General features: G+C 42.5%; 1 protein-coding gene across 2 annotated transcripts in view; it reads right to left on the reverse strand.

The window, feature by feature from the left end:
• chchd3a (coiled-coil-helix-coiled-coil-helix domain containing 3a) overlaps nt 1-21,606 on the reverse strand; it is a 46,875-nt gene extending 25,269 nt beyond the window's left edge. For both annotated transcript variants that reach the window (XM_030782882.1, XM_030782890.1), the window contains exons 1-4: nt 21,423-21,606; nt 19,813-20,539; nt 13,497-13,590; nt 4,805-4,973 (exon numbers count right to left, since the gene is read on the reverse strand). In XM_030782882.1, coding sequence (XP_030638742.1) covers nt 4,805-4,973; nt 13,497-13,590; nt 19,813-20,539; nt 21,423-21,503 — 1,071 coding nt within the window. In that variant the 5' untranslated portion in view covers nt 21,504-21,606. The remainder of the gene's footprint in view (nt 1-4,804; nt 4,974-13,496; nt 13,591-19,812; nt 20,540-21,422) is intronic.
• Between the last annotated feature and the right edge of the window lie 2,922 nt (nt 21,607-24,528).

The raw sequence follows: 24,528 nt of genomic DNA on the forward strand, positions 1-24,528 counted from the left end.
TACATCCAATTCAAAACCCAGCAAGTCCTCTTTAATACCTGGGAAATTAAATTGTAGGGCATTATCAGTTTGGTCCAGTGGTCTGTATCTAAAATGTGACAGTGAAGGAAGTGCACAGATTTGCAAGGGGGCATTTTCTCCAGCAGGCACTTTTATAAGGGCCAGAGAGAGAGAGCTTGTTCTTCTGAAATCCAAGCTTAGGCAAAGAGTGTTTTTAGTTCATCCAACCATCAAATAAACACACCCCGGGTGGCAAAATAGGTAGAGCTTATTGTGGGTGGGGGAATGGAAAAGTGGATTCTGAATCAAAACCGCAGCCACACATCACAACTGGCTCCACAAACAAATGAAGGATGTGAGCTTAATCAAAACCACGGTTTAAAAACAAGTACAGGCGAAATGAAAACGGGAACGCGTGGCATTACGTTTTCGAACTGTAATGTGCAGAACAACATCACCCCTCAATCCCTTACATCTTACTCAATAGTGAACCACAGAATGGGACGATTAAGGGCTTTTGCAAACATGTAACAGTTTGACTTCTTTTGGTCACGTCCTCCTGTTGCAGTACACTTTTTAAACATATTTTTGGTTGTTATTGTTTGTTATCATGTAACAGTGCCTGAGGGGTGTGTAGGCATCATTCTTGCTTCTCAAACTGTGAGAAACTGACCGTTTGAGCTCCTGTTTTGGAAGCTCTCTCAAAAACATCTTTTCTCTCGTCTCGCCGATCACATCGCCAGCCGTCACACGAGTCGCATCGGTCACTGGGTCCGAGATTGATGACTCTGTGTTTGATTGAAATGTCTGCCCTGGGCTTTGCCGCTGTCTGAGTGAAAAGATGTGGGTTGTGATTGATTGGCCGTCTTGAAACATTGCTTGAGGGCCAGAGCCGTTGAAAATCCAAACGCTCACAGATGCGACGGCTTCATTAATGGCCAGAAATGCTGAGAGGGGTGCGTATGTCTTCAGAGAGCATGCCCCGAAAACTGTCCATGTGACAACAACTACCCTATCTCCACAGAATCAAAATCCCCTCATTAGACAACACTGATTCGTCAGTAGTTCTAATAAATCTCATGACAGGCCCTGTGTCACAGCAGAATGAATGAGCCTAAATTCTGAATGAAATCATTAATTTAACATTAGACGATGGAGACACAGCGAGATGTCTGAGCTTTAGAACCCTATTTTAAGCCCATACTAAGTATAGCAGCCTTTGTCTCCAAATGTCCTGTAATACATATGTAAAGACTCCGTCAGAGACAGCGACAGGGCCGTGAACTAATGCCGGCAAGACAATTGTGTCATTGAGGCTTTTTGGCCTGAGGAAATGACTGAGTTTCATAAAACCAAGAGAAGCTGCACTTTCTGCCCAGCGGTGCTGCAGCAGCATCACTGAAACCCAGGCTGGGTAATTAGAATGGCTAGCGCTGTACTGGTGTGGCTTTTTCTGGGGGAAAGAGCAAAGCAGAGGCTGGCATAGAGAGCCGGAGCAGTCGTATACGAGTGTAAAAGAGCCGTGAGCAGAATCCTGATGAGCCAGAGATCGATACCTTCCCAGATCTGAAGTAGCGTAAAGACAAAAACACAGCGGCGTTACAGTGTGCAGTGTCTAAGAGCCCCGACAGTCCAGCTCCAGGTATCAGGCTAAAAGAGGTGCCTTATTTGTAAAGCAGACTAAGCACGCATTGGACACATTCATCAGTCAACAGCAGCGGTGAATTCAGGAGACCTGGTATGGGTTTGGAAGAAATGCACAGAGTCTCCGTGTGTCTATTCTGTGATGAGTAGGTGAGAGGTGGAAAACGAGTATAGGCTGACCTGCGGCAATCTGAGAAAACCCAACGATACGAAGGGCAATTTGTTTATTTTGTGCCTCATGTGCGTTCTGGCTAAGCAACACTTTTGAATCCTGATGTTTGCATGAAATGTTCAATGCACAGAATTTTACTTTTCTACAACACCTCACAAAATGGCAGTTTAATCTGGTGGCAAGCTTTTCCTACCTTCATAGAAAAGGAGGGGTGGGGTATAAAATGAGGCGTAAAAAGGATCAATTTCCTTTATCTGTACACGCTGCAGCTGTTCACGCTTAAGTCCCTCATGCCCTGCTAACGTTCCGATCCCCCACCAGGTTATGACAAAGAGCCGAGTGTTCATACGGCAAACGACAAATGAATTTGTCAGTCTAAATGTGAGAATACAACACACAGCCATGTTCAACAGGACACTGCATCTCTCTCTCTCGCTCTCTCTCTCTCTCGCCCCCCCCTCCGTTCAGACTGCATTACAAAAGCCCAATCGACGTCTAATGATTGAGAGCCTTGCAGACCTTAGAGAAACCCACCAATGGGAAAGAGCCAAGCAGTGCCAGGACAAAAGACTTAACAAATCACCTTTGAAAGGTCCATCTATTCCATAGGTGCTGAGTACAGCAAACCATGTATTACCCACGAGAAGGCTTTTTCAAACACCTATTGATGTTTTTGGAGGCCATTTAAACTCATTTCAATTTCCAATTACACACGTTATAGGCTTTTCTCTCAATGCTCTATAAAGGTGGTGTATTGATTAGCTCACACTGTACAGTGGCTCAACATGTATGTTCAGTTTATTAAAGTCACTTCACCTGGTCAACGTGTGAATTGACTGTCAACGATGGGACTGTATGTATATTGAAAATTATGCAGCTCTCAAAACTGACAGAATCCTGATGAACAAGTCTGCTATATTTGCAGTATTACATGAGGAGGAGAAGAAGAAATTAAGTGTCATAAAAGATGGACCAGTGTTTGAATGCCAGAGGAAAGTGTCATTTCAGAGTTAATACTATGAGATAGCAAGGTAACAAGCCTGTCTTCTTCCTTCTTCCAGAAAAGGGGAAAAAGTCCATTTTCAGTCAGTAAAGAGAAGAACACAGAAGAGGCTTCTGAAAGAACAGACACTGCTGACAATTACAGGAGCGGGAGAGAGAGAGAGAGAGAGAGAGAGAGAGAGAGAAAACGGCACAAAGCCACCGATAACCCATTGAATTCTATTAAACCTCAACAGTCCAAAAAAGAACTCTGAAATTGATGGGAAGTGTGTCATGATTTCTCTCCGAGAACACTTCCCTCAAAAAAAGATGAAACTCACTCTTTTGCTTTGTTGCACTTCAGAGTGTGTGTGTGTGTGTGTGTGGCCATTTCCACAGCTCAACTCCCTTCCTGTTGTAAAGGAGACTGAATCCCTTATGTGGAATAGAGCTCTGAAGTTATACTACAGCACTGGCTTTAGTAGAAACTGGAAATACTGGCATCAAACTGCTCCATAATGCTCAACATGTCTGGGAAAGAACTACACACGATGTACGGCTTTACCCTGTAGATCGCTCACATAAGATCCCAGCATCAAGACAAAGCCATCTACTTGTCTTTAAATTTTCAAAACACAGAGATTCACCAGAACGGAAGAATTCTGTATCAAATAGTATTATTGTCTCAAAAATGAAAATTCTCTCTGTCAGGTGGGGAAATGTTGCTTGTTTGAATATTAAAGAAAAAGTTCTATCAAACAGAATATTTATCTTCCCCGAAAAATTAAATATTATAACAAACGGAACACATTCCTGCACAGAAAAACACTAAAGGGGGAAAAAGCGAGGGGCTTCTGGTTTCGATTTGCCTACTGTTCCACGTGACGGCGTTTCGACTCATACATCCTCCGGCGATGAATTACAGCACGTCTCAGCGTCAGCCTCCAAAAATGATTCATTTTTCTATTATGGACGATGAGTGTGTGAAATGAGCTATATAATCAATAGCAAGAGGTTTGTAAACAGCGCCCGTTCTCCAGAGAATGAGTTTCTTTACCTCATACTCTAATAACGCGTTCACTGTCAGAACCGATAGAGGGACTTTCATTTTACAGCATGTTTACAAGGGCAATTTATCGCAAATAACATTACAGCTCACTGCAATGTGTGTGTTCCTCCTGGATTAACAGAGAATAAAGAGACAATGAAATATGGGAAGTTCCTTTCTTTAAACAATGTGAGCAACTGCATTAATGCCTGTGTGTGTGTGTGTGTGCGCGCGCGTGTGTGTGTGTGTGTGTGTGTGTGTGTGTGTGTGCGCGTGCGTGTGTGTGTGCATGTGTGTGCGCATGTGTGTGTGCATGTGTGTGTGCGTGTCGATGTGAGGATAGGTCAGGGTACACATAGCCACCGTAAATGCCAGCTTGAAGGCAGTTTAGAGTGAGACAGGAGGACACTGTGTGTGTGTGTGTGTGTGTGTGTGTGTGTGTGTGCTCATGGGGTCAGACACAGGAACAGAGTTCAGACAGCCCTATGGATCTGAGCTCTCAGCCAATCAGACCCCTGCCATTCTTGCCTGCCCAAGTCATGACCCATCCATTAGAACACAGTGTTCCACTCACACAGCCAATCCACTGATGGGGAGAGAGTGGAAAAAGTTGAGTGATCCCTGTTCTAAAACACAAAACCATCTAAAGACTGGGTCACACATAGACCCATCAAGTTCGGTCATCACAGTTTTTATCATACTGGGCTATATCTTCCGTCACACCGCTGTTTTAGGGTAAAAAGCTCATATCTGGCACTTCCAGCCAGTTAGCAGGCTACAGCAAGTGCTAAGATCTTCCAGCTAGAGTTACTATGTTGATCATATTTAATGGCATTAAAACACAATATTAAAGCTTTACCATAGCCACCAGTCACCAGACTGATGGCAGACTCACTAGCTTCCTGTCAGATGTAAGAGTTGTTTGTGAAAGGTTAAAGGTGGTGTACGAGATGACTCACGTAGACTTGCGAACGCAGTCGTTCATCTTCCGCGGTAACTCGCTCTCTCATCACAGCTTCCTGGAGAGTCTCCTGGACTGCGGCTCTCTCTGCCTGCAGGACACGGTTCACCTCATCCTTCACCTGAGTCTGGGCCTCAGTCTGGACTCTGGCCCGCTCCTCCTCCAGCCTAATGAAAGACACGGACAGAGACGTGAAGGTTATCCGTCAGACAGAGAAAAAGTGGATGCATACACACATGCACACACACAAACAGATGCACACACACACAAAGGGGGGGAACAGAGTATGTCTGTGATTCAATATTACCTTTTTGTAACATTCTATCCATTCTATCTCTAGACTTAGAACGTCCAGGTGCCTTGGAAAAACATTACATGATGACTATTTTCAGGCACTGTTGACACTCTTTAAGGAGGTAGACCTTACAAGACTGTAAAGTTTATCAGGTGCAGATGACCCAGCCTGTAGCTACACAAGCCTCTACAGGTTAGAAGAGGCTCTACTGTTTGTACAAAGTGCAGCACCCGAAAGCCCTCAACACCTCACAAAACACAGGCGCCTTCTCTCTCCTGCCGACAGCAAAGGGGTGGTATTGTGATTGTTGCAATAGAAAAACAGATGATAGCTTGTGTCAACAAGTTTAGAAAGCAGTATCCTTGATTTCTTTATACAGTGAGGTGAATACCTACTAAAGGTTTCAGTGGACAACCTTGTTTTGTTTGTTTTTTTTCCTGGCCAAACCCACCAAGAGAGATGGACTGATCCGACCATTCGAACGGTCGCTGGGTTCTCGCAGTTGCTTAGCAACCTCCCTACCATCAAGCAGGAGGTCTGATTTGCAAAGTAAACTCAGTAGTGATGCAAACTGTAATCTTTGCATGCTCTGTTTTCAGTCAAACAGCAGCCTGAGTCAGAAAAAGATAAAAACAAGTTACACCCTGAAAAGGGAGTAGCAGGGACAGTATTATTACAGCATAAACAACTGCATGTCACATCTTAAAGAACCACCACAAGCCAACGTATCAGAAAAGGACAAGTGGGGTTTTATTCAGCTTTTTTTTACAAACAGGTCAATCTACTGTATAGTTAACTAGCTGACCACATAAGGAGAGGAGGGGGGAGAGACAGAGAGAGAGAGGGAGAGAGAGAGACTGCATACAAACATGACGATAGAGGGAGCAACGCTGAACCTCAGACAGAAGTTTAATGGCTTCTCAGTAAACAAAGCTTACACATGCTAAAACATCCCACAGCTAATTCTAATGTACGAGCATGAAACTACAGGGAGCTAGCACTGCAGATAAAGCAAAGCCATTAAGAGAAACCACACAAGGACCTAGACCAAGGAGCCACTATGAGGAGTAATGGACACACATTTGGGAGAAACAAAAGAAATCAGGGAGGCGCAAAGACTTTCTGCAAGCTAAAGAGAAAAGAGCTGAGTGTGGCACTATCGCACTGCGGTTGTTTATTGGCGTGTAAGGATGGCGGCCACATTTCTCACTGGTGGCAGACACTGGCCAGTGAAAGGGCAGAGGCGTGCATGGGAAGCAATATCATCTCTTTTGGAGAATACGCAGATAATTGGCCTAACGTGTGATGGAGAGAGGTGGATTTTTGCTCACATAAATGGCAAAGTTTTTCTTTATTCATTTTTTGTCAGCAAGGGCTAAGTTGGCTGAGTCTGAAAAAATATGAAGGTCAGAGAGAACATTTAAGAGAAGCAGGTAGAGAAGAAACTCACCTTTCAGCAGTCAGTCCAAACCAAAAACAGTCAATCCAGTAACAAAACCAAACTTAACTAAACTCTGCTCAGTCTAGTGTAAACTGGAGGCGCACTTCAAAAACATAAGAGCTCTATTACTTTGTTTAGCACTGCTGAAGTAAGAAACTTGTTGAAGAACCTCATACATAAACTAGTTTCATTATTAAAGGCATACGTCTGAAGAGCTAGATGAACCCTGGAGATTAACTCTCAATAGAGCCACAAAGGTTTTCATATAAAGACCACCTGAACAATAACACTAAAGCACAATCCTAAGCACTGCTGGATTTCACGATTACTCTTATAAACAGCTCCTCTTGTGCAGTCAACACACTGTATATTCACACAGACATCCTTCCACAGACATCACTAAGTCTCTGTCACGAAGCAAAAGGCTTCCCCTGCCCATCACGAGTTCTTCCTCCTCTCCGGCGATGCTGCTGTATGTTTCTACCTCCTGTGTGTGCAGTTTCGGCCATACATCTCAATATGAAACACTCACTCGGACACGGATGCTGACAGACACACACAACAGTTGGTTTGATGGATGTTTCCAGAGAGAGGCCTCTGAAGGCAACATGCAGTTTTAATGAGGGGTGACCTGAAAACGATGCCCCTTAACTCTCCCTATGAAGAATTCATAACAGCCAACACCTCCCCAGCCCCTACTACACTGTATGGACTTTGTGTCTTTGGGTCTAAATGGGTGGGGGTTGACTCACCATTAATTTTATTACGCAACGTTTACCTTGGAGGAAAAAAGTGTGCCAACGACAGCAAGAGGGACTGTCTTCAGGCTTTCTGAGGATACACTCTCAATGAATTATGACGAAGGATCCTGGGGAACTAGCAATGCTTACTGGTGTAAGGACATTTTTTTAATCTGCAGTTTTGCCTTTATTTTTCAATCTAAAATACGATAATCAGTGTTAGGATCACCGTATATACACTATATCTCCAAGTACGGCATAAAAGAACACAACAACTCATTTAATGACCAGCCAGGGGTGCTATAGAATTCACCAGACACAGGCTTTGTTTCCAGAGAGAACCACTAGCCCCCATTCTTCCAACAGGGAATTTTTGGCACGACACAGGTTGCCTTCAAAAGAACCATGAGAGGTTCCCCTTCTCATTTTAAAGGTTAATTCTAATCAAAACACTGAATTTGAGCTGAAGAAAACAAACAGTCTTGCTTGCTCACTCTCTCACAGACTCTCACACACACACACACACACACACACACACACCTCACAAAGTCTCTGGAGAAATGAAACATAAGTGAACATTTCAACTGTGAAATGATCCTGTGCTGAAGCCTCAGGGTAAAACATGGCACTGCACCGTGCAGGGCAAGCTGACTGTCACACACTCACTCTGACTCTCTCACACACACACACGTACATACACATCCACACACGCCCGCGCACAGGAGGAAGTCTAAATATTCCATTTACTCATTTGCATACTCTGATTATGTAATCAATCTACATGCCACCTATTTGCACTTAACTCTCCCTTTCCACAGATGAACAAGTAAGAAAAAAGGCGAAAAAATGAGGACAGCAGCATTCTAGTCTGAAACAAAGATAGGCACATCTAGAGAGCCAGACAAGGAAGAGCCGTGCGGATCAGACACAATCAAGTCAAACAAAAACCCAAATCAGAGTGGAGATACACCTGAAGCGGGAGCCTAAAAAGCAATCAGGCAGGCTGAGTGAGAGACCTGGAGAAGGTCAGTGCTATCATTGTATTATTCACTAACCACGCATTCTCTTGTCATGGCAACAAGCTCTGATTACCGCAGGCACTAAACAGAAGAGTGGAGCCTTGAAGTATGACAGGTATGTGGACAAATTAATGAATCTCCCAATGAGTCCCTTATGGTCCAGAGTGTATCCCACTGTGGTAGCGCGTGTAACTGACCCATCACATCACAAACAAACACCAACAGTCACCAAAACAAAGAGCAAGACAAGATGAATTCAACTCCAACACTCTTAACTCATACGCTAAACACACGAACTAAAGAACTCAGTAGGTCCATCTACAGTGTGAATGACTATATGATAGGGGGAGGAAGACAGACACAGAGGTAGGGGGAGAGAGGAAGAGAGAGAGAGAGAGAGAGAAAACCTGAAGGAAGCGATGTCTAAGCATCATGTCTAAGCATGCAGCATCATGTCTAAGCATGCAGCTTACACACACAAAAACATCAGCATGCTAATGCTAATGCATGAGCACAAAACTACAAGAAGCTAGTACTGCAGATAAAGTACAAGCCATTAAGAGAAACCATGTCTGGAACTGGGACTTGAGAAGACAGTGCTAACCTCTCTGACCCCTTGATTCATAACACACATTATTCATCATCATACAGATATAAAACTGTACTGCGATATTTCAACCATACCCATAACACTGAGTCATATCCACTCCTCCTCACCTTCACGTAATTTGTAAAATAATCAGTGAAAGAGCTGATTGTGTGTAATCCTCTCTTTACTGGCTGCATAGAAGAGGAGGCATTAGGTAGAAAATGAGGGCAACACAACAAAGACACACCAACACGGTAATTACACTGTAATACGCTAGTTAATGAGGGATTTGAGAGTTTCTTAAGGATTCTGAAGATGGTATGTAGGGAAAGACTGAGATCACACACAGAGTGGTGGAGAGAGAATCATCAGGATGCACTCTGGTTAGGATTCTGCCATTATAAACACAAAACAGTTAAGGCTGTTACTGACAGCACACATCACCGGTTCAGTCATTAAGAGCATTTAGACTGTAATACACAAGCAACGCACGCACGCACGCTCTCACTCATCACATCACATCATCTGATAAAAGATGAGAAAGACTGAAAGATATTTCACACAAACACAAAGAGAGAGGGAGTGAGAGAGAGAGAGAGAGAGAGAGAGAGAGAATCAGATTATACTCTTTGGGAGTGAAAAGTGAGGGGGGGGGGTTTAGGGGGACAGGGGGTGAAAGCAATGGTGGCCTACAGTGTGTAATCTGCTCTGAGCCCCTTTCTTCTTCCGCAGTGCCGGGGGGGCTGTGTGTTTACGCTGAGCCAGCAGTGTGCAGGGCAGCTGGTGAGAGCGTCTACTTTCATTCTACTGCTACTCACTTCAGTGGCCATTACAAACCCCACACTGCCAACAGGGCTCCACAGCAATCAAAACAAAATCAACATACATACACTGCTGCTCCCCCCTCAAAACAAAACATACACAGAATATGAATACCCCCCATTCATCAACACCCCACCCTCATACCAAACGCAGGTACTTAACATTCACCTTTACCCACATGTTTTACACAGCCAGGGTTTCCATTAGGACAATTTGCCACTGGAGAACGTGACATTTGCCGGATATTTGACAAATTTACCCGTCCTCCACATGCGTGAGCCATTAAGGTGACCGTTTGCAGTGCTAAAAATAACTCAAATCACATTTAGATTATGAAATTACTCAATTACCCTAACAAGACTAAAAATTAGTCTGTACAGCTGTGATAAACAAAAAAAGCAGAAAAGATCAGCAAAACAAATATCAGCAAAACAAATTTATTGAGAAGCAGAACATTTTTGGCAGCACAGTCACCCTGCAAATTATACATGAAAATCATTCTAAAAATAAATAAATCAAAAAAACAATTTAGACTTGGTCAAATTGCTAACATGTTAAGGCTGAATACAAAATAAACTACAAAACAGAGCAGCTTTCTAGCAGTGTAGACCTTTTTCTTTGATTTACCATATGGCTGATGTCATTTACGCGGAGATTGCACGAACAGTATAGTTAGCTTAATAACGCTAACACATTCACAGATCAATCCAACAGGCCTCTCTAATTTTCTGTGTTTCGTGTACGACCTGCAAACACTTCTCTCTCTCTCTCTCTCTCTCTCTCTCTCATAGCCATTAAAAAACCCTCTAACAGACAGGTCTACCTGCATCGACATTGTTCGACAGTGGTTCTTCAGAGCACATGTGTAGCAAGACAGGTAGCAATACCTCTCTACTTTAGCCTATAAAAAGACAACGCTCTGCCAAAGTCAACCTGTGCATAGTTTGACTGTCACACCAAAGACACCAAACCATCAAATTTTCAAGTAAAACTGAGTCATAACTATGTCTGCATGCAGTGGTGTGACCCCGTAATGGACAGGTGTCTGGCCCCAGTGTTGGTCTAAGTGTAGAGTGAATATTTGAGGCCCAGCGGCTCCACTGCAGCTCTGTAAAGTTCAGGAGGCATGGCACCATCTGGTCGGCTCAGAGCTGACGCCTCTGTGCAAACCCAAGACAAATGCAGGTCATTACCAACCCTGCTCCGCCCTCAGCCTCCACAGCACTGCTGCCCCCGCCACCCCCCCCCCCCCCGGTCTGCCAAATCACGCTTCCCGATAGCACTCTTCATCAGGCAGAGCGCAAGACAGAGAGAGAGAGAGAGAGAGAGAGAGTAGAGATGTGAGGATATCTGTAAGGAATGAAAGAGCATGTCTAACTGATGGGATCAGTGAGAGAGAGAAGGAAGCAATGAAGGAGGAGGGAAGAAAATGAAAAACTGAAGAAGAAATAAGTACAGAGTTAAGGAAAGACAGCAAAGAGGAAGGTGGAGGTCAATGGGAGGTTAGAGAAGAAACAGACAGAGGAGGCAAAAAAGACAGCATCATTGGGAGGGCTAGGAAAGAGTGTAGGAAGGAACAGTAGGAAACAACAGAAAGGACAAACTTAGAGTGAAGACAGCTCACTTAGCGCAGGGTGCAGAAAGGACAAACTAAGAGTGAAGACAGGTCACTTAGCGCAGGGTGCAGAAAGCACTCAGATGTGAGAGCAGGACGAGTCCAGAGACTTTCAAACTTCACATGGCTGTTCTGATTACCTTCTCAGTCAGAGACGGCTGTCATCAGTGGTTCAATAACCACAAACAAGCAGCACCACAAACTGACAACAACTCTCATTTCTGTTTCTTAATCACACATAAAAGAGTGACAAAATGACAGTGACAAAACCCCTCCACGCAAAAAACGGTACGGTATGTGTGACAAGATGATTCCCAATTACTGATTCCTAAGTGTAATGAAACAGTTTCAACAAAATGACTACACAGCAGTCAGAGACTAGGAGCTGATTCAAAAAAAAAAAAAAAAAAAATTAAAAAAGCATTTTCATTTAAATTGTGACTTTTACTGTTCTTGTGCGAGTGACCCTTGCAGTCTAACATGTGAAGCTACACAGACAGTTATGAGGGTCAAGTAATGTAAAACTGTACCCTCTTATTGACTATCGATCTGAGGAGATTTCTCGACAAGCAGATTAGAACCCGACATAACTCCCTAAAAATGCAGAGATAAAAAAAAAAAAAACACAGCAAAGTGCAGAACTAAGTGGGAGACAACATTAAGGATAATATTGATTTTGTCCATCCAAGCACAGCATCATGGTCAATAAAGCTCCTACTACCTCATAATGGCATTTGCTGGGGCGTTGTGGCTCACATTCCACGCCTGTGGCCATGACAACACGGCCATAAAAAGGCTAACTATCACCCTGAATTTACTTTTATTGTGATGGCAAATAAAACTCCACATCAGCAGCGCTTTCTTCATCCCCCTGTCGTGGTCTAGAGTCGGGTTAAACGTGGTAAGGTTTTGTGCTTCGCCGGAGGCTCAATTTCATTTAGTTTCATAACTGAACATAACAGAGTTACACAAAGTGAATTAAATGTTTTGCTGAATATTCGCTTATTTAAATGTAGCTTCATTTTCCTGTTGTATAAACAATGGGAAAATAAAGTAAGGATTTGAGCAGACCATCTTCAGGGCTACCATGCCATCCTTTTTATTCTGTGTGTCCGTCACACTGTATATCTGTCTGACTCACAGTGTGTATGAGGAGTCAAGGCAGGGAAATGCTGCACTACAATGCACAGTGGCTGGGCCTGTTCCCTGTAGGTAAAACTTTCTGATACGGTATCAGTTCACACCTCAGGATTCTGGAGGAGTTCCAGCCCAATTAGAGAAGGGGAGGGAAGTGTGTTAATGTGAACAGTATGTCAGTATGTCATATACACCTGTTCCACTGGAAACAGAGAGAGAGAGAGAGAGAGAGAGAGAGAGCGAGAGAAATAGATCACCCCATCAGGAGGAAAGGAAATTAACTCCTCTGTGAGACCTCTCTCTCCCTGGCATGATTAATTGATTTAAGGTAGAAAAAAGAGGAAAGACAGACAGAGCTTGATGTGTTCTGGAACAGAGGCAAATGAAATCTATTTTAGTCCAGAAAAAGCAATTTGACTGTTAATGAGATAAAATTGTTATTCTGGCAAAGTGTTGTGTTTTTTTTTTTTTCTGGGATTGAACATAATGTTCTGAGAGTTTGTCCTTTACCACATGGGCATTCACCCGACTCTAGTCAAACATATTCTAAGACTCCGCTTATTTCAGAGGCCAGCCGCAGTCTGATTAGAGGGCACACAAAAGGCCAGTTTGTAATATGCCATTAAAGCATTTGAATACCTCTGACCAAGGGCCTTTGCTTAGACTGAATGATATTTTATAACATGACAAAGTTTGAGCTTGAATACCAATACATTTTTGCACACCAATAAGCTACACAACCTCATTTATTTGGTGAAAATGTAAGCGTGGTTAGTCTCGTTGGTGTCAAAGGAGAATGTAATGATTCTTTCCCCAGAGGAAGAGAAAGAGAGGACAGATGTGCAAGTCTAAATCTATACCCTAGCACTGGAGAATTCTTTTGTTGAGATTGACTGCAGCCTACCTACAATGGTTAAAAGCCTGAACAAGACTAGATTAGCTGTAAAGGATTTACAGTAATGGTCTCCATGGCGCTCAGGACCTTGGGAATAGCAGCATATCCCAATAGGGAAGAGGGCGAGATGTACTCACCACTGCCGCAGCTCCTGCTCAGCTTTGCTCCTCTCCTCTTCCAGACCCTTCTGCAGTTCTTCAGTGATCCTCTTCCTCAGTTCAGCCTCGTCCACTGCAGGTCAGACAGACAGAAAACTGTGAATATTTTAAGATGTTCTGAATGAAAACATGTTTGTTTACAGTTTACTGGGTTGACGACTTGAAGCTCCACCATCTGCGAGAGTGGTACATGCATCTTTCATTCCTGCAGAGGTATGTGGAGGGGTGTGTGTGTGTGTGTATGTGTGCACGCGTAAGTACATATCTCTGAACTTCATGTGTGTTGTGCATTCTACTGGGAGTTCTGTTATTGCTCCATTAGAGAGTGTGGTGGTTTGTATGCGTCCGCATGCTGTGAGTGTAGTGAGGTGGTACAGCACATGTACCCCTGTGGCTGCCTTTGCTTCATGAGGCAAAGAGAACAAGAGGGGAGAGGGGGAGAGAGAGAGAAGTAGGCCTTTCTGAAACTGCCATGCACCAACAATCTGCCTGCCACAAAAATCTCATTACAATATCACACACGGTTCCAGTCACACACCTAAACAGCACAAGTTTTCTCAACTTCTGCTATTTAGGTGTGTGACTGGAAGTCTCATCATCCCTATCCAGGCAACCAGAGGTGTAAAAACCAGAGGTGCGAAAAGACCAGGACATGAGCTGAAGGTTGAAGGAAAAAAAAAAAAAAAGCTACAGCAGAGCTCAGCACTGCAGTGCCAAAGCACAGACGCTAGAGTAACGCGACGCTCCTCTCTAACACTGCAGAGTTAACTGACAGCTACACTGCTGTGGCATGATGAGTTAGAACATCACACAGCGTCATGTTTGGGTTACTGCCGTGAAGACAACTGTATGATGAGTGGCCAATGACATCAGTAAACATAATATTTGGACACATCCAAAACCAGCTCAGACTAACTCATTCCCTCACCAGTTAGGTGCAAAGATGTCTTACAAGCACCAAACTAACTAAAGACATTACGGAGCAAATGTTATTATCACTCATTATAGGTTCACAGATGGAGAATACTTTTAGATCACAGTATATTCCATTAGCATCACACCTAAGTAGCTAGATCACACACACTAACAAGTAATGGGTTTTCAAATAAGCCTATTTGAGAAGGAGTGGTCATAACTAGAGAAATAAACCATGAGAACTTGGGCCTACAAGGCATTCCTTTCCTTTACACAGAGGAATACAGATAGAGAGAGAGAGAGAGAGACAGAGAGAGAGAAAATGCACAAATCAATGAACGACTGAACGAATAAGGCCTTGTTTAGACCTTGCATTAGGTCCTGTTTACACTCAGTTTTAAAATGCGTCTAGGGTGATCGGATCACAAGTGGACACCTATGTCTATCATGTATCTCCACGGTGTCCAGCTGACAACTTGTGTTCGGATTCCATTACTGCTATGTCACTTTCACTAGAAGGTTATTACATTAGTCTCTGTCGGGGGCGCATCACAACGCATTAGTGTTTACACGACAAAAGATATGTGGTCAAATGCGTCCCAGGCCACCTCGGCAAGTGGTTTGAGTGATCAGACCATTATGCGTCTGGGTGGTCGTTTTCACTTGTATTTAGCGCTGTCCACTTGTGATCTGATTGCCCAAGATGCATTTTAAAACCAAGTGTAAACAGGGCCTTAGATCCGATTTTGGTAATCCGATCACGAGTGGACAGCTGTAAAGTACGTCTGTTTACACCTGGCTTTAGAATCCGTCTCCACATGTCTCTAGTGACCACTTGCAATGAGATCTCACTTCCCCGCTCTATATGCAAAAAGATACGTAAATCATTTCTGTTTGTAAAGACCAAATGCGTTGTTGTTTTTGACAGGTGTCGTATAAAATGTGTAATGGCATGGAATCTGGAACATTTTCGAAGGAACTAACTATCACGCTCGGAGCCACCAAACTGTGAAATGGCTGTTAAAGATACTACATACTTTAAAAAAGTAAGGTGAGAAAGAATGAAATTCCTGTTTTGTGGTGTATCTAAGTCCCTTTACAATACGTTTGGCTAATCAAGCCCTCTGAAAGAGAGTAAGCCGTGCCTTGCCTGTATACCTCGGCTCAATAAACTGATTGCAGACGACACAATGATACGAGATGTATATTAAACGTCTATATGAACAGAATTATTGTTGTAAATTTGTGGTGTGGTTTACTAGCGATTTGGTATCATGTGTTGTTCAGGGGTCAAAGACTCATTTCAGAGGTGTTTTCTTTAACCCGAACTGCACTCTACCTCAACGTCAGCTGAGCAGGCGGTCGTTAAATGTGGGCGAGATCACATTCGCGTTTACACTGCTAAAAGAATGTAGTCATTTGCGGTCCAGACCACCTCTGAATGTGGTCTGAGTGATCAGATCTCGTGCGACCTCAATGCGCATTAAGTGCATTTACACCTTGTACTTTAGAGCTGTCCAAAACATCGGATCTCATGCAAGGTGTAAACAGGGCCTAACAGAAGCTCCAGAAATCCTCTGGGTCCATGAGTTGCAGCTAGAAGGTGCTCCAGGCATTAGCCATTTCTGAGTCCTGAGTGTGTTACTGTTTTCTTCCTGCTCTGCAGAGTTAATTAAATGGTGTTCCAGCACACCATGCGTCTGACGCTGAGAGGGGCCACTCACACCGACAAATCATTAACCCTTTGCTTTAAATGACACTCTTAAAGTATCGGAAAGAGAAAAGACACCACTGTTAAACACCTGCTGGAGTGAACCCTAAAAGAAAAGTGTTTAGTGAAAAAAACCCCTCAAAACCAAAAAGATATTGGCTTCTTGGCTGTGATGGTGCCAGTTCCAACAGTGTTTCTCAGTACAGGGAGCGGCATGGCATTAATCAAGCCACAGGCAGGGACAGTAATGGACTCCATGGTATGAATTTGTAGCCTCTCTCTTTCTCTCTCTCTCTGGGATGATGATATGTGATAAAAGCAAACTGATGGATTTCAACATATAGGACCGCAGGTAGGGAGGACAGAAAGGACAGATATGGAGAGAGAACGAGAGAGAGGACAGACTCTGAAAAGAAGAGTTACTATAAACATCGTAAGCGTTCATATCTGTCATCTCATACCAGATGCGTGTGGCAGATGGAAAATGCATATCATAAGCAACGCTGCTGTGTCTGCTGACAATTATTATTGTTCTTCTCATCTTCTATATCCTCATATCCTTTTTATTAATTTCATCAGTGGGGTTTCAGAGTGTGAGAAAGTGTGTCTGAAAGAATCACCAGAGAAGCAGCTCTAAGGCTATAAAAGCCATTACAGATCCTTCAGGGGCTGGCAGAGGTCACGGAAAATTTCAGAATGGCATTAACAGACTGGGCTATGTCACTCTGGAGTGGGACATGTAAATGTTAAAAGATTAAAAACTCATCATCTTCAGATATTTTCCTAGCAGTGGGAAAAAAAACTCTTGGAGAGTCGCTCTTGGGTGAGGAGATAATAGACAGAGGCAAATTGCAGTCCTCATCACAAGTTTCATTAACCTCAGGACCTGTGCGGAGGGAGGGGTAATCTGGAACATTACCGCTTCTGCACGCTCCAGCTAAAACGAGTCTCAACACCTTTCCACCTTCAAAAGAAACTCCTAAGCATGTCAAACATTCCACTTTCCCTCCTCTCTCTCTCTCTCTACAGGCGTTTCAACCAAAACATCATTCTTCTACAGTAATGTCTCATTCTCAAGGAATTCCAAAAGAGGAAAAAGAATATATTTTCATTAAATCAGCAGGCAAGTATGTGTAAAGCATTTTCTCTCTAATTCTCCCTCTGTTTCTACTGGACTTGGCAGTCATCTAGAAATAGGCAATTAAGGCCTAGGCATTGAGCAGTGTGTGGGCTCTGTGGATGAATATTTATAGGGCTAGGACAAGGTGTGGGAGGCTCAACCTTGACCACGGTGTAATCAGCAAACGCTGCGACTCAGCCTTGATTTAGAGACAGGCTCAGGCCATCGAGAGCCTAACTTAATACCACCACTCGTGGTCACACATAATCAATCCCCCACATTAAGGGTCTGACCTCTGGATATTACGCAGGGATCCTCGGAGGCTCTGTCATGACACACACACACACACACACAGGGCCACTTCCAAAAGTTTACATATTTACTTTCTGCCTTACTAGAAAAACTCTAAACTCCTGATAAAATTAATTCTTATTCCCAATATCAAGAGCATAAATTAAAATAAAGTTCCATTGACCAAGAGCTCTGCAGTAATTATTGGTATTTTTCATCATCCGTTAATCAGAATCAAATCTTAATTCAAATGAAAGACTCAGCAATTTGAAAGTCAATTAAGAACGCACGTACCCTAAGAAAAACGACTCTCTTTACCAGTAAAGAAACCATGCTAAAATTCGAGTAGGTATGGTGCAGCCAATAAGAAAACGATATTTTCTAGCTTCATCTCCATTTACCTGCTGATATACAAACATTCATTATACCGGTGACCGTCTTACATCATTTCACAGTCCCGCCTTCTTTTTTTTCACTCGAGAAGTTAAGCTTTTGAATCACCAGAAAGAGAAAGTAGAAGAGTGAAAGAGAAGGGGGGGGTGGGGGTGGGGGGGGGGGGGGGTGGATGAGCGAGACAGAGAGAGCCTTCCAACGCCACGCTCATTAGCCAGATCTGCGTCTTATTAACAGCAAACTGTCTTGTTATGTGTGATGTGGGCAAGCATTCTCCTTTCTCTCAGAGGGGAAGCTGGTTCCTCCGTGTCATCTGCAGCACCTGGCAACGACGCGGCGCCATGGGCAACACAGGGACAAAGACTTTCACACCTATTATAGCTGACAGCTGTGTGGAACGCCACTGGCTGAGGATGCGACGGTTAAGCACTTTGATGTGGTACTGAGAACGTCAAAGATCTAGATGCTCCCTCAGAACACGGTGTCGTTTCAAAACCTAGTGACTGAGCAGGTAAATCACTACCCTTTCAACAATGTAATGACCCAGACTCTGGTCTGAAATGCAGAGTTAAAAAAAAGCAGTTCACAGTTTCACATATAAGGACAAACACTTTGTCAGATATGCTAGTGAGCCTACTACATAGTTAATCAGGGAGGCCACATCAATTTGAAATATAGCATCATTCCAGTCACAAATGTGTGTCCATTACGTATGCATAGGGAATCCTTACTGCAGCCATTAATTAGAACCTCTATAGACTTATTATCATAGATTGAATGTGTCGCCTGGGTTGCCCATGGAGATTCAAACTGCATATTTTACCTGTCTGAATGCTATACCACAGTCACTACCATCAAGCACTGGACATAAACTTACTAGCTAAGCAGGAAATCCAAACAAATGACTCTGCATTGTTTTAAATGAAGGGCAAGGTGATTTGTACCAAAAAAAAAAAAAAAAACCCAGATCATATTAGCATGCTCCACTTTCAGGTCTCTGTGAAAGGGCAATCGTTGCATCTTGGCTACCAATCAGCTTAAAATGGAGCTCCTAATTACAGTATCAATTCATTAACTCTATTACAAGTAAGAATTAATCGTTTCATTAGCGCCGTGGTGATAGCAATGAATCATAATATGAGTGGCCTTTGCCTATACCAGATTTCTAAAGGACTCAAGTTGAACTTTGAAAAGGAAGCGGTAATAAAACAAAGTGCATGCTAAATCTATCAGTGAAAACTCTGTAACTAAAATCAATCTTTGGAAGGTGGCTGAAAAATTAAATTAAAAACTTACTGACAGCATTTTGCACCCAGTGAGTGCTTGGCTTTTCCAACTGTCTTAAAGGTACAGTATTACAGCTTTAATCCAGCAACTCTCCAACGAGCAGCATTTGTCTTTTTTAACAGAAGGAAACGCAATTCTTTCTTACAGTTCAGCACTTTTTCTTAGTTATCTAGGGGCTAGTTTTCACTAAGACAATTTCAAAAATAGTCTTAACTGTTAGGTTTAGCTTTTGCAAAGATTAGGAGAAGATTCTGAGACACTCTGACTATTTAGGGACTGGGTATTGCAGGGGTTGTTAGATTTAAACTCCCTCTTAAATATCAGTTGTTTAATTTTTCTTAATGACTCCTTTGAAGTACATTTCATTGCACTTTGATTTGGACATGTTTTAAAAGCACTTTGACTTTTCTCACTTATAGCTTATGAACATACTAACAATACCTTCTCTTCCTCCCTTTATCTCCATACCAACTGATAGGTGTAATCTTCTAGACTGGAATGAACCATGCTGAAATGTTGACAAGTGTGAGTGAAAGCAGCAAACATGTGTATATAAACTAATACATCCACCCACTCACCTGCTGGTGTTGGTGCTGGTGGTGGTGGTGCAACTGGCTCCGCCACATGTGGAGAAGGGGGAATAGTTTCAACAGGCAGGGTAGGAGGGGCAATAGACTCTATAGGAGGCAAGGGAGGAACAACTGCTTCAAATGGAGGTGGAGGAGTAATTGGTTCCACAGGCGGAGGTGGAACAATTGGCTCAGACAATGGGGGCGGGGCAACGGTTTCAACTACAGGAGGTGTTGGAGCAACCACAGGTTCAACGGTTTCAATTACAAGAGGTGGTGGAACAACTATTGGCTCAGCAGGAGGAGGTGGTGAAATTTGCTCTACTGGTGGAGGAGGTGCAACAGGCTCAAGAGGGGGAGGTGGCGGAGGTGTAATCACTGGCTCAGGAGCTGAAGGAGCTGGGGATATGACTGTCTGAACTAGTGTAAGTGGTGGTTCGGTCACATGCTCTATAGGTGGAGGAGGTGCGACGGGGGCCACAGGTTCAACGAGCGGTGGAGGTGGAGGAGGAGTTGAGACCTCCACAGTGGGTGGAGGAGATGTGGGAAGAATGACAGGATCTGGCAGAGGTGGAGGTGTAGGTGGGAGGGAGGTGAGTGGGTCAAAGGGGGGATGTACTGGTAGCAGAGGAGGTAAAGGATCAAACACGGGTGGTGGTGAGGGAGGCTTCGATGCTTGACATGACAGCGGGGGAGCTGGTTTTTCCCTCATGCGATTGATGACATTTTCCGATAGCTGCAAATAAACAAAAGGAAGTGTCAGCAGTAGCTGACCTTATAATTTTTATCTGGAAAAACAAGGGAGTTGAATTAGATAATATGTCTGTCATCCTACGGAATGAAACACAACTTATTATCAACTTGTAATAGTGCATACCACAACAGAAGTATTCAAAATTAAAAAAAACCAAAACACACAAAAATCTAAATAAACTGTCTGCGTAATCATAACTACTGAATATTTTGAGAACCTGTTTGTTTGGGGGTTTTTTATATCCAAACTGAAACAACTGCAGGCACTTTAATTATACGTAAACATAGCGTGCACGTTATACTGGTTGAAAAAAGTGCCGAGGCATAACAAGCATTGCCAGGGCTTTGTCTGCGCCAGGCACCTTATCTTCAGCAATACCTCAAGAACCTATATTTAACCTCCATACCATTGGCATGCTGGCTATCGGTGCAACGCTTCAGCTCCAAGGAGGCGGAGCTCAGACATGAATGGAGAATCTGAACGGTAAAGCACATATGAAACACACTGGTCCTTTTCAAACTTTGAGTCTAGTTCAGAACGGCTGTGTCAACTGCCTTGCCATGGCACAGTACTGTAGAAAACCTGTTACTTAATTTACCCTTGTTAGTTCGTATCTACTAACTGGTTTATGACCATAAGAGGCCAATTAGCTGATCCGTTAGCTGGATTTCTTACCAAAACTCAAAGCAATACGGAACGTTTAGCACTTAGTTTAGCATTTAGTTTAAAATGACCTGCTACAACACAGCAGATGTGATGTATGTCAAATGAATGGCCTTACTGAGTGGTCTTTTACTGAAAGTGATCAACAGTTATTTAGATGCACATTATTGTTAGGGAGCTCCTCTTTGCCTCTCACACTCACCCGAATGCCCTTCACAATCGTAATGCTGTCATTCTCGTCCGATTCAAAAGACACGCGACGCGTGCTGTGGCTGGCTCCCATATCTGACAACGGGTGAAGCGTCGCCAAACTACATGCAACAATAAGCTCGTGTCATGGATTTGAAAGAGTGCAAAAATTTGTTTCCAGATTTGTGCCTGAATGCTAGCGGGGCCACACGTTCAGTTTCAGGCACATATGAATTCACTTCCGATTCGAGTCCATGTCCCTCTGAGAGCTGAATAAACGCAACGTTCATTGGTGTAACATGGCCTTCCTCTACAAAAGAGTTTCTCATTGGCTAAGTGATGTTATGGAAACAGCCTATGTAAGCCTGCCTCCGTCTTCATGGGAACATTGTGTCCTGCTCTATGTGATTGTAGTTAGATGGTCTGTAAATTCCTCAGCTATTCACGTACAATTTTTAATCTGCTAGAGTCTCTATATATATACCCTGAAACATTTTTACAATGACGTTATACTATGACTTTGCTGGCGGACTGCCATTATCAACCGCCTTGAAAGCTTTGAGCCTGTAAACCCAGAAGGGACATGCATTTGTTCCTTGGAAAAGGCACAATGCTTTTGTCAATGCATTTACATGTGTTGTGATTCATTTAATAGTTTATGTTGCTCACAGAAATGTCATGTTTTCATTCATTCGGTGTTATTTTGAATGAGGGTATTAGGTGATCAATCTACTTCAGAAAATAAGTTCAAACTGGCATTTGTTTTAAGGTTGGTTTTGGTCAGTGGCTTCAGGATGAGCCCCAAAAAACCAAAAACAAACAAAAAATGGCTAATGCATTGGTGGAGGTTGTAGCAACTTATCTAACTTTGTCACACCATAAAACCAAACACTGTGAGGCAAAGATGCAGAGCTGCAGGTGCTACCTGTCTCTGATCATATATGACTGCATTGGGAGAATTTGAATCTGCAACTCTATCCAACCAAAGCGAGGACATTACATGCTTACACATATGAAACTTATACATTGAGCTTGCAGCATATTTCAGATATCATGATGAAGAGAAGATGATCTTCTCAAATGGCACATATCTGTTATTACTGAAAAAGTCACGTCTTGAATCCACCTAGGGTCAAAATATATAAAAAGAATGTAGCAATTTATGACATTATCCGTGTATGTTTGTATTATACAATCTCACATAATATAAGAGAGTATTGGGGCACATCGCAACTACAGATGTAATGCACAGCTGTGCAATCCTTCAGTTACTCTCTCTCTCACATACACACAATGTGTATGTATAGATGACACAGAACCCCACAAAAAGCTTCAGATGTGCAGAATCCAGACACAGATACAAATAGACTGACAAACGCAGCAAACACTAACAAAATACACAATGTTTTTTTATTTCTCCAGGTAATAGCTTTTCGAATGTGTGCAATGAGACTGTGTCAGTTACAATTGTGAGAAACAGCATGAAACACTTTGAGCCAGGGGAGGCTCCAAACCCCATCCTGTGCATTTTGTGAACAGATTACATAATAAACACTTAACTTTGAACCGAAATGCCCTTGGGAACACAGGCTTTATAAAACCGAAAGTCCTTCAGAGAGTAGCTGTATTGATATTTCACATGGATCCTATAAAATAAAACCTGGACACAATGCTGTTGGGGTTTTTTTGTTTGTTTGTTTGTTTTTTGTAGCTCTTTTTTTTAATAACTGCTCCTTATATTGCATCTTGTGTTGAGTTTACTTGAGTGTACAGAAATAAAAAAAAAACTACCAAGGGTATATGTCTGAATTCATTTTAGAGTTCAGGTTTGTATATTTGTCCATGATCTTACTGTATTTCAGAGCTTGATAATATTCTTAAAATGAAAATGGGCACACTACTAATGTTTCTTACATGCACAGCCAACTAGAAGTTAGGAGCCTGTAACTATATAATACAAATATTAATCAAATATTTCTGCTCAGAAGTTCTCACTGGTAATTCACAGTAAAAGCATAGATAAAAGTAAACATGTTCAAAATATACATTTATTATTAATCACACAGCATGGCAAGCAATGCACTAATGAGCCAAAAATTAAATGAATAAACTGATTTCTTATGATAGCCACCTTTCGAATCAATTAGGCACAGTCTTCACTAGCTGCATTTCTTTTTTCAATTTCGTTCATTTTTTTACAGTGATTTTTACAATACACATCATACAGAAAAATTATAGAATCTTGACCCAGAGAGCAGCAGTGGCCATGTCTGTGACAACAATGGCTTGCACTAACTGCCTATAAATGAAAAAAAAAAAATTATGATGAACCTAGAATCAACAGAGGGACTCCATCCTCCTCTGGCTTGTCATGGGAGACTCGTGGCTTGGATGAATTCATCTCTTTTAGGGTGTATAACAATAGACCAGTCTGTAGAGGCAATATGGGTTTAAGTGTAGAATGATCAGCAGCTCTGGCCATTATATATTTAAGCATGCACTTTTTGCTGCACACTTTAAAGCAGCAGTGCTGAAGTCTGGTCCTTGGTGTCTGGTGTCCTGCTGCTTTTTGGCCATAGCACATAATCAGAGACTGATTTCTATCTGTCAAACAGGTATGTACATTCTTCAGCCAGTCAGAGACACATCGTGCCCAGTGGAAACGAATATCCAACAGGACTTATGGAATCAAGGGCCTGAGGTATACACCCCTACTGTTACAACAACACAAAATGAGTCAATGAAAAGTTACTATATGATAAAACTCATTAAAAGACTATTACATTTTTTCCATATATTTTCACATACAAATATCATTTGTATAAAGATCCTCTCTCTAATAAAGGTCATCTCCTTGTGATTTTTGATGCCACAGGTTTCCCTCTTGTGTCTTTTTAAGTGGAATAACAAGACAGAAGATTAAATAGGATTGATGTCCTTTAGTACCACTGCACTCTAACCTAAAGCCAGACTGTTTATTAAAACCACAGAAAATGTAAAGAGTACTGCATTATAATGGTTCCATTTTACACAAAATGTATATTTTCAATAGATCATCATTTTTAAATAGATCATCATCTTCCTTTGGCAGTGTTTCATAAAAGAAAAAGCCATGCTAG

Source organism: Chanos chanos, chromosome 1, assembly GCF_902362185.1.
Source record: "Chanos chanos chromosome 1, fChaCha1.1, whole genome shotgun sequence".
NCBI lineage: Eukaryota > Metazoa > Chordata > Actinopteri > Gonorynchiformes > Chanidae > Chanos > Chanos chanos.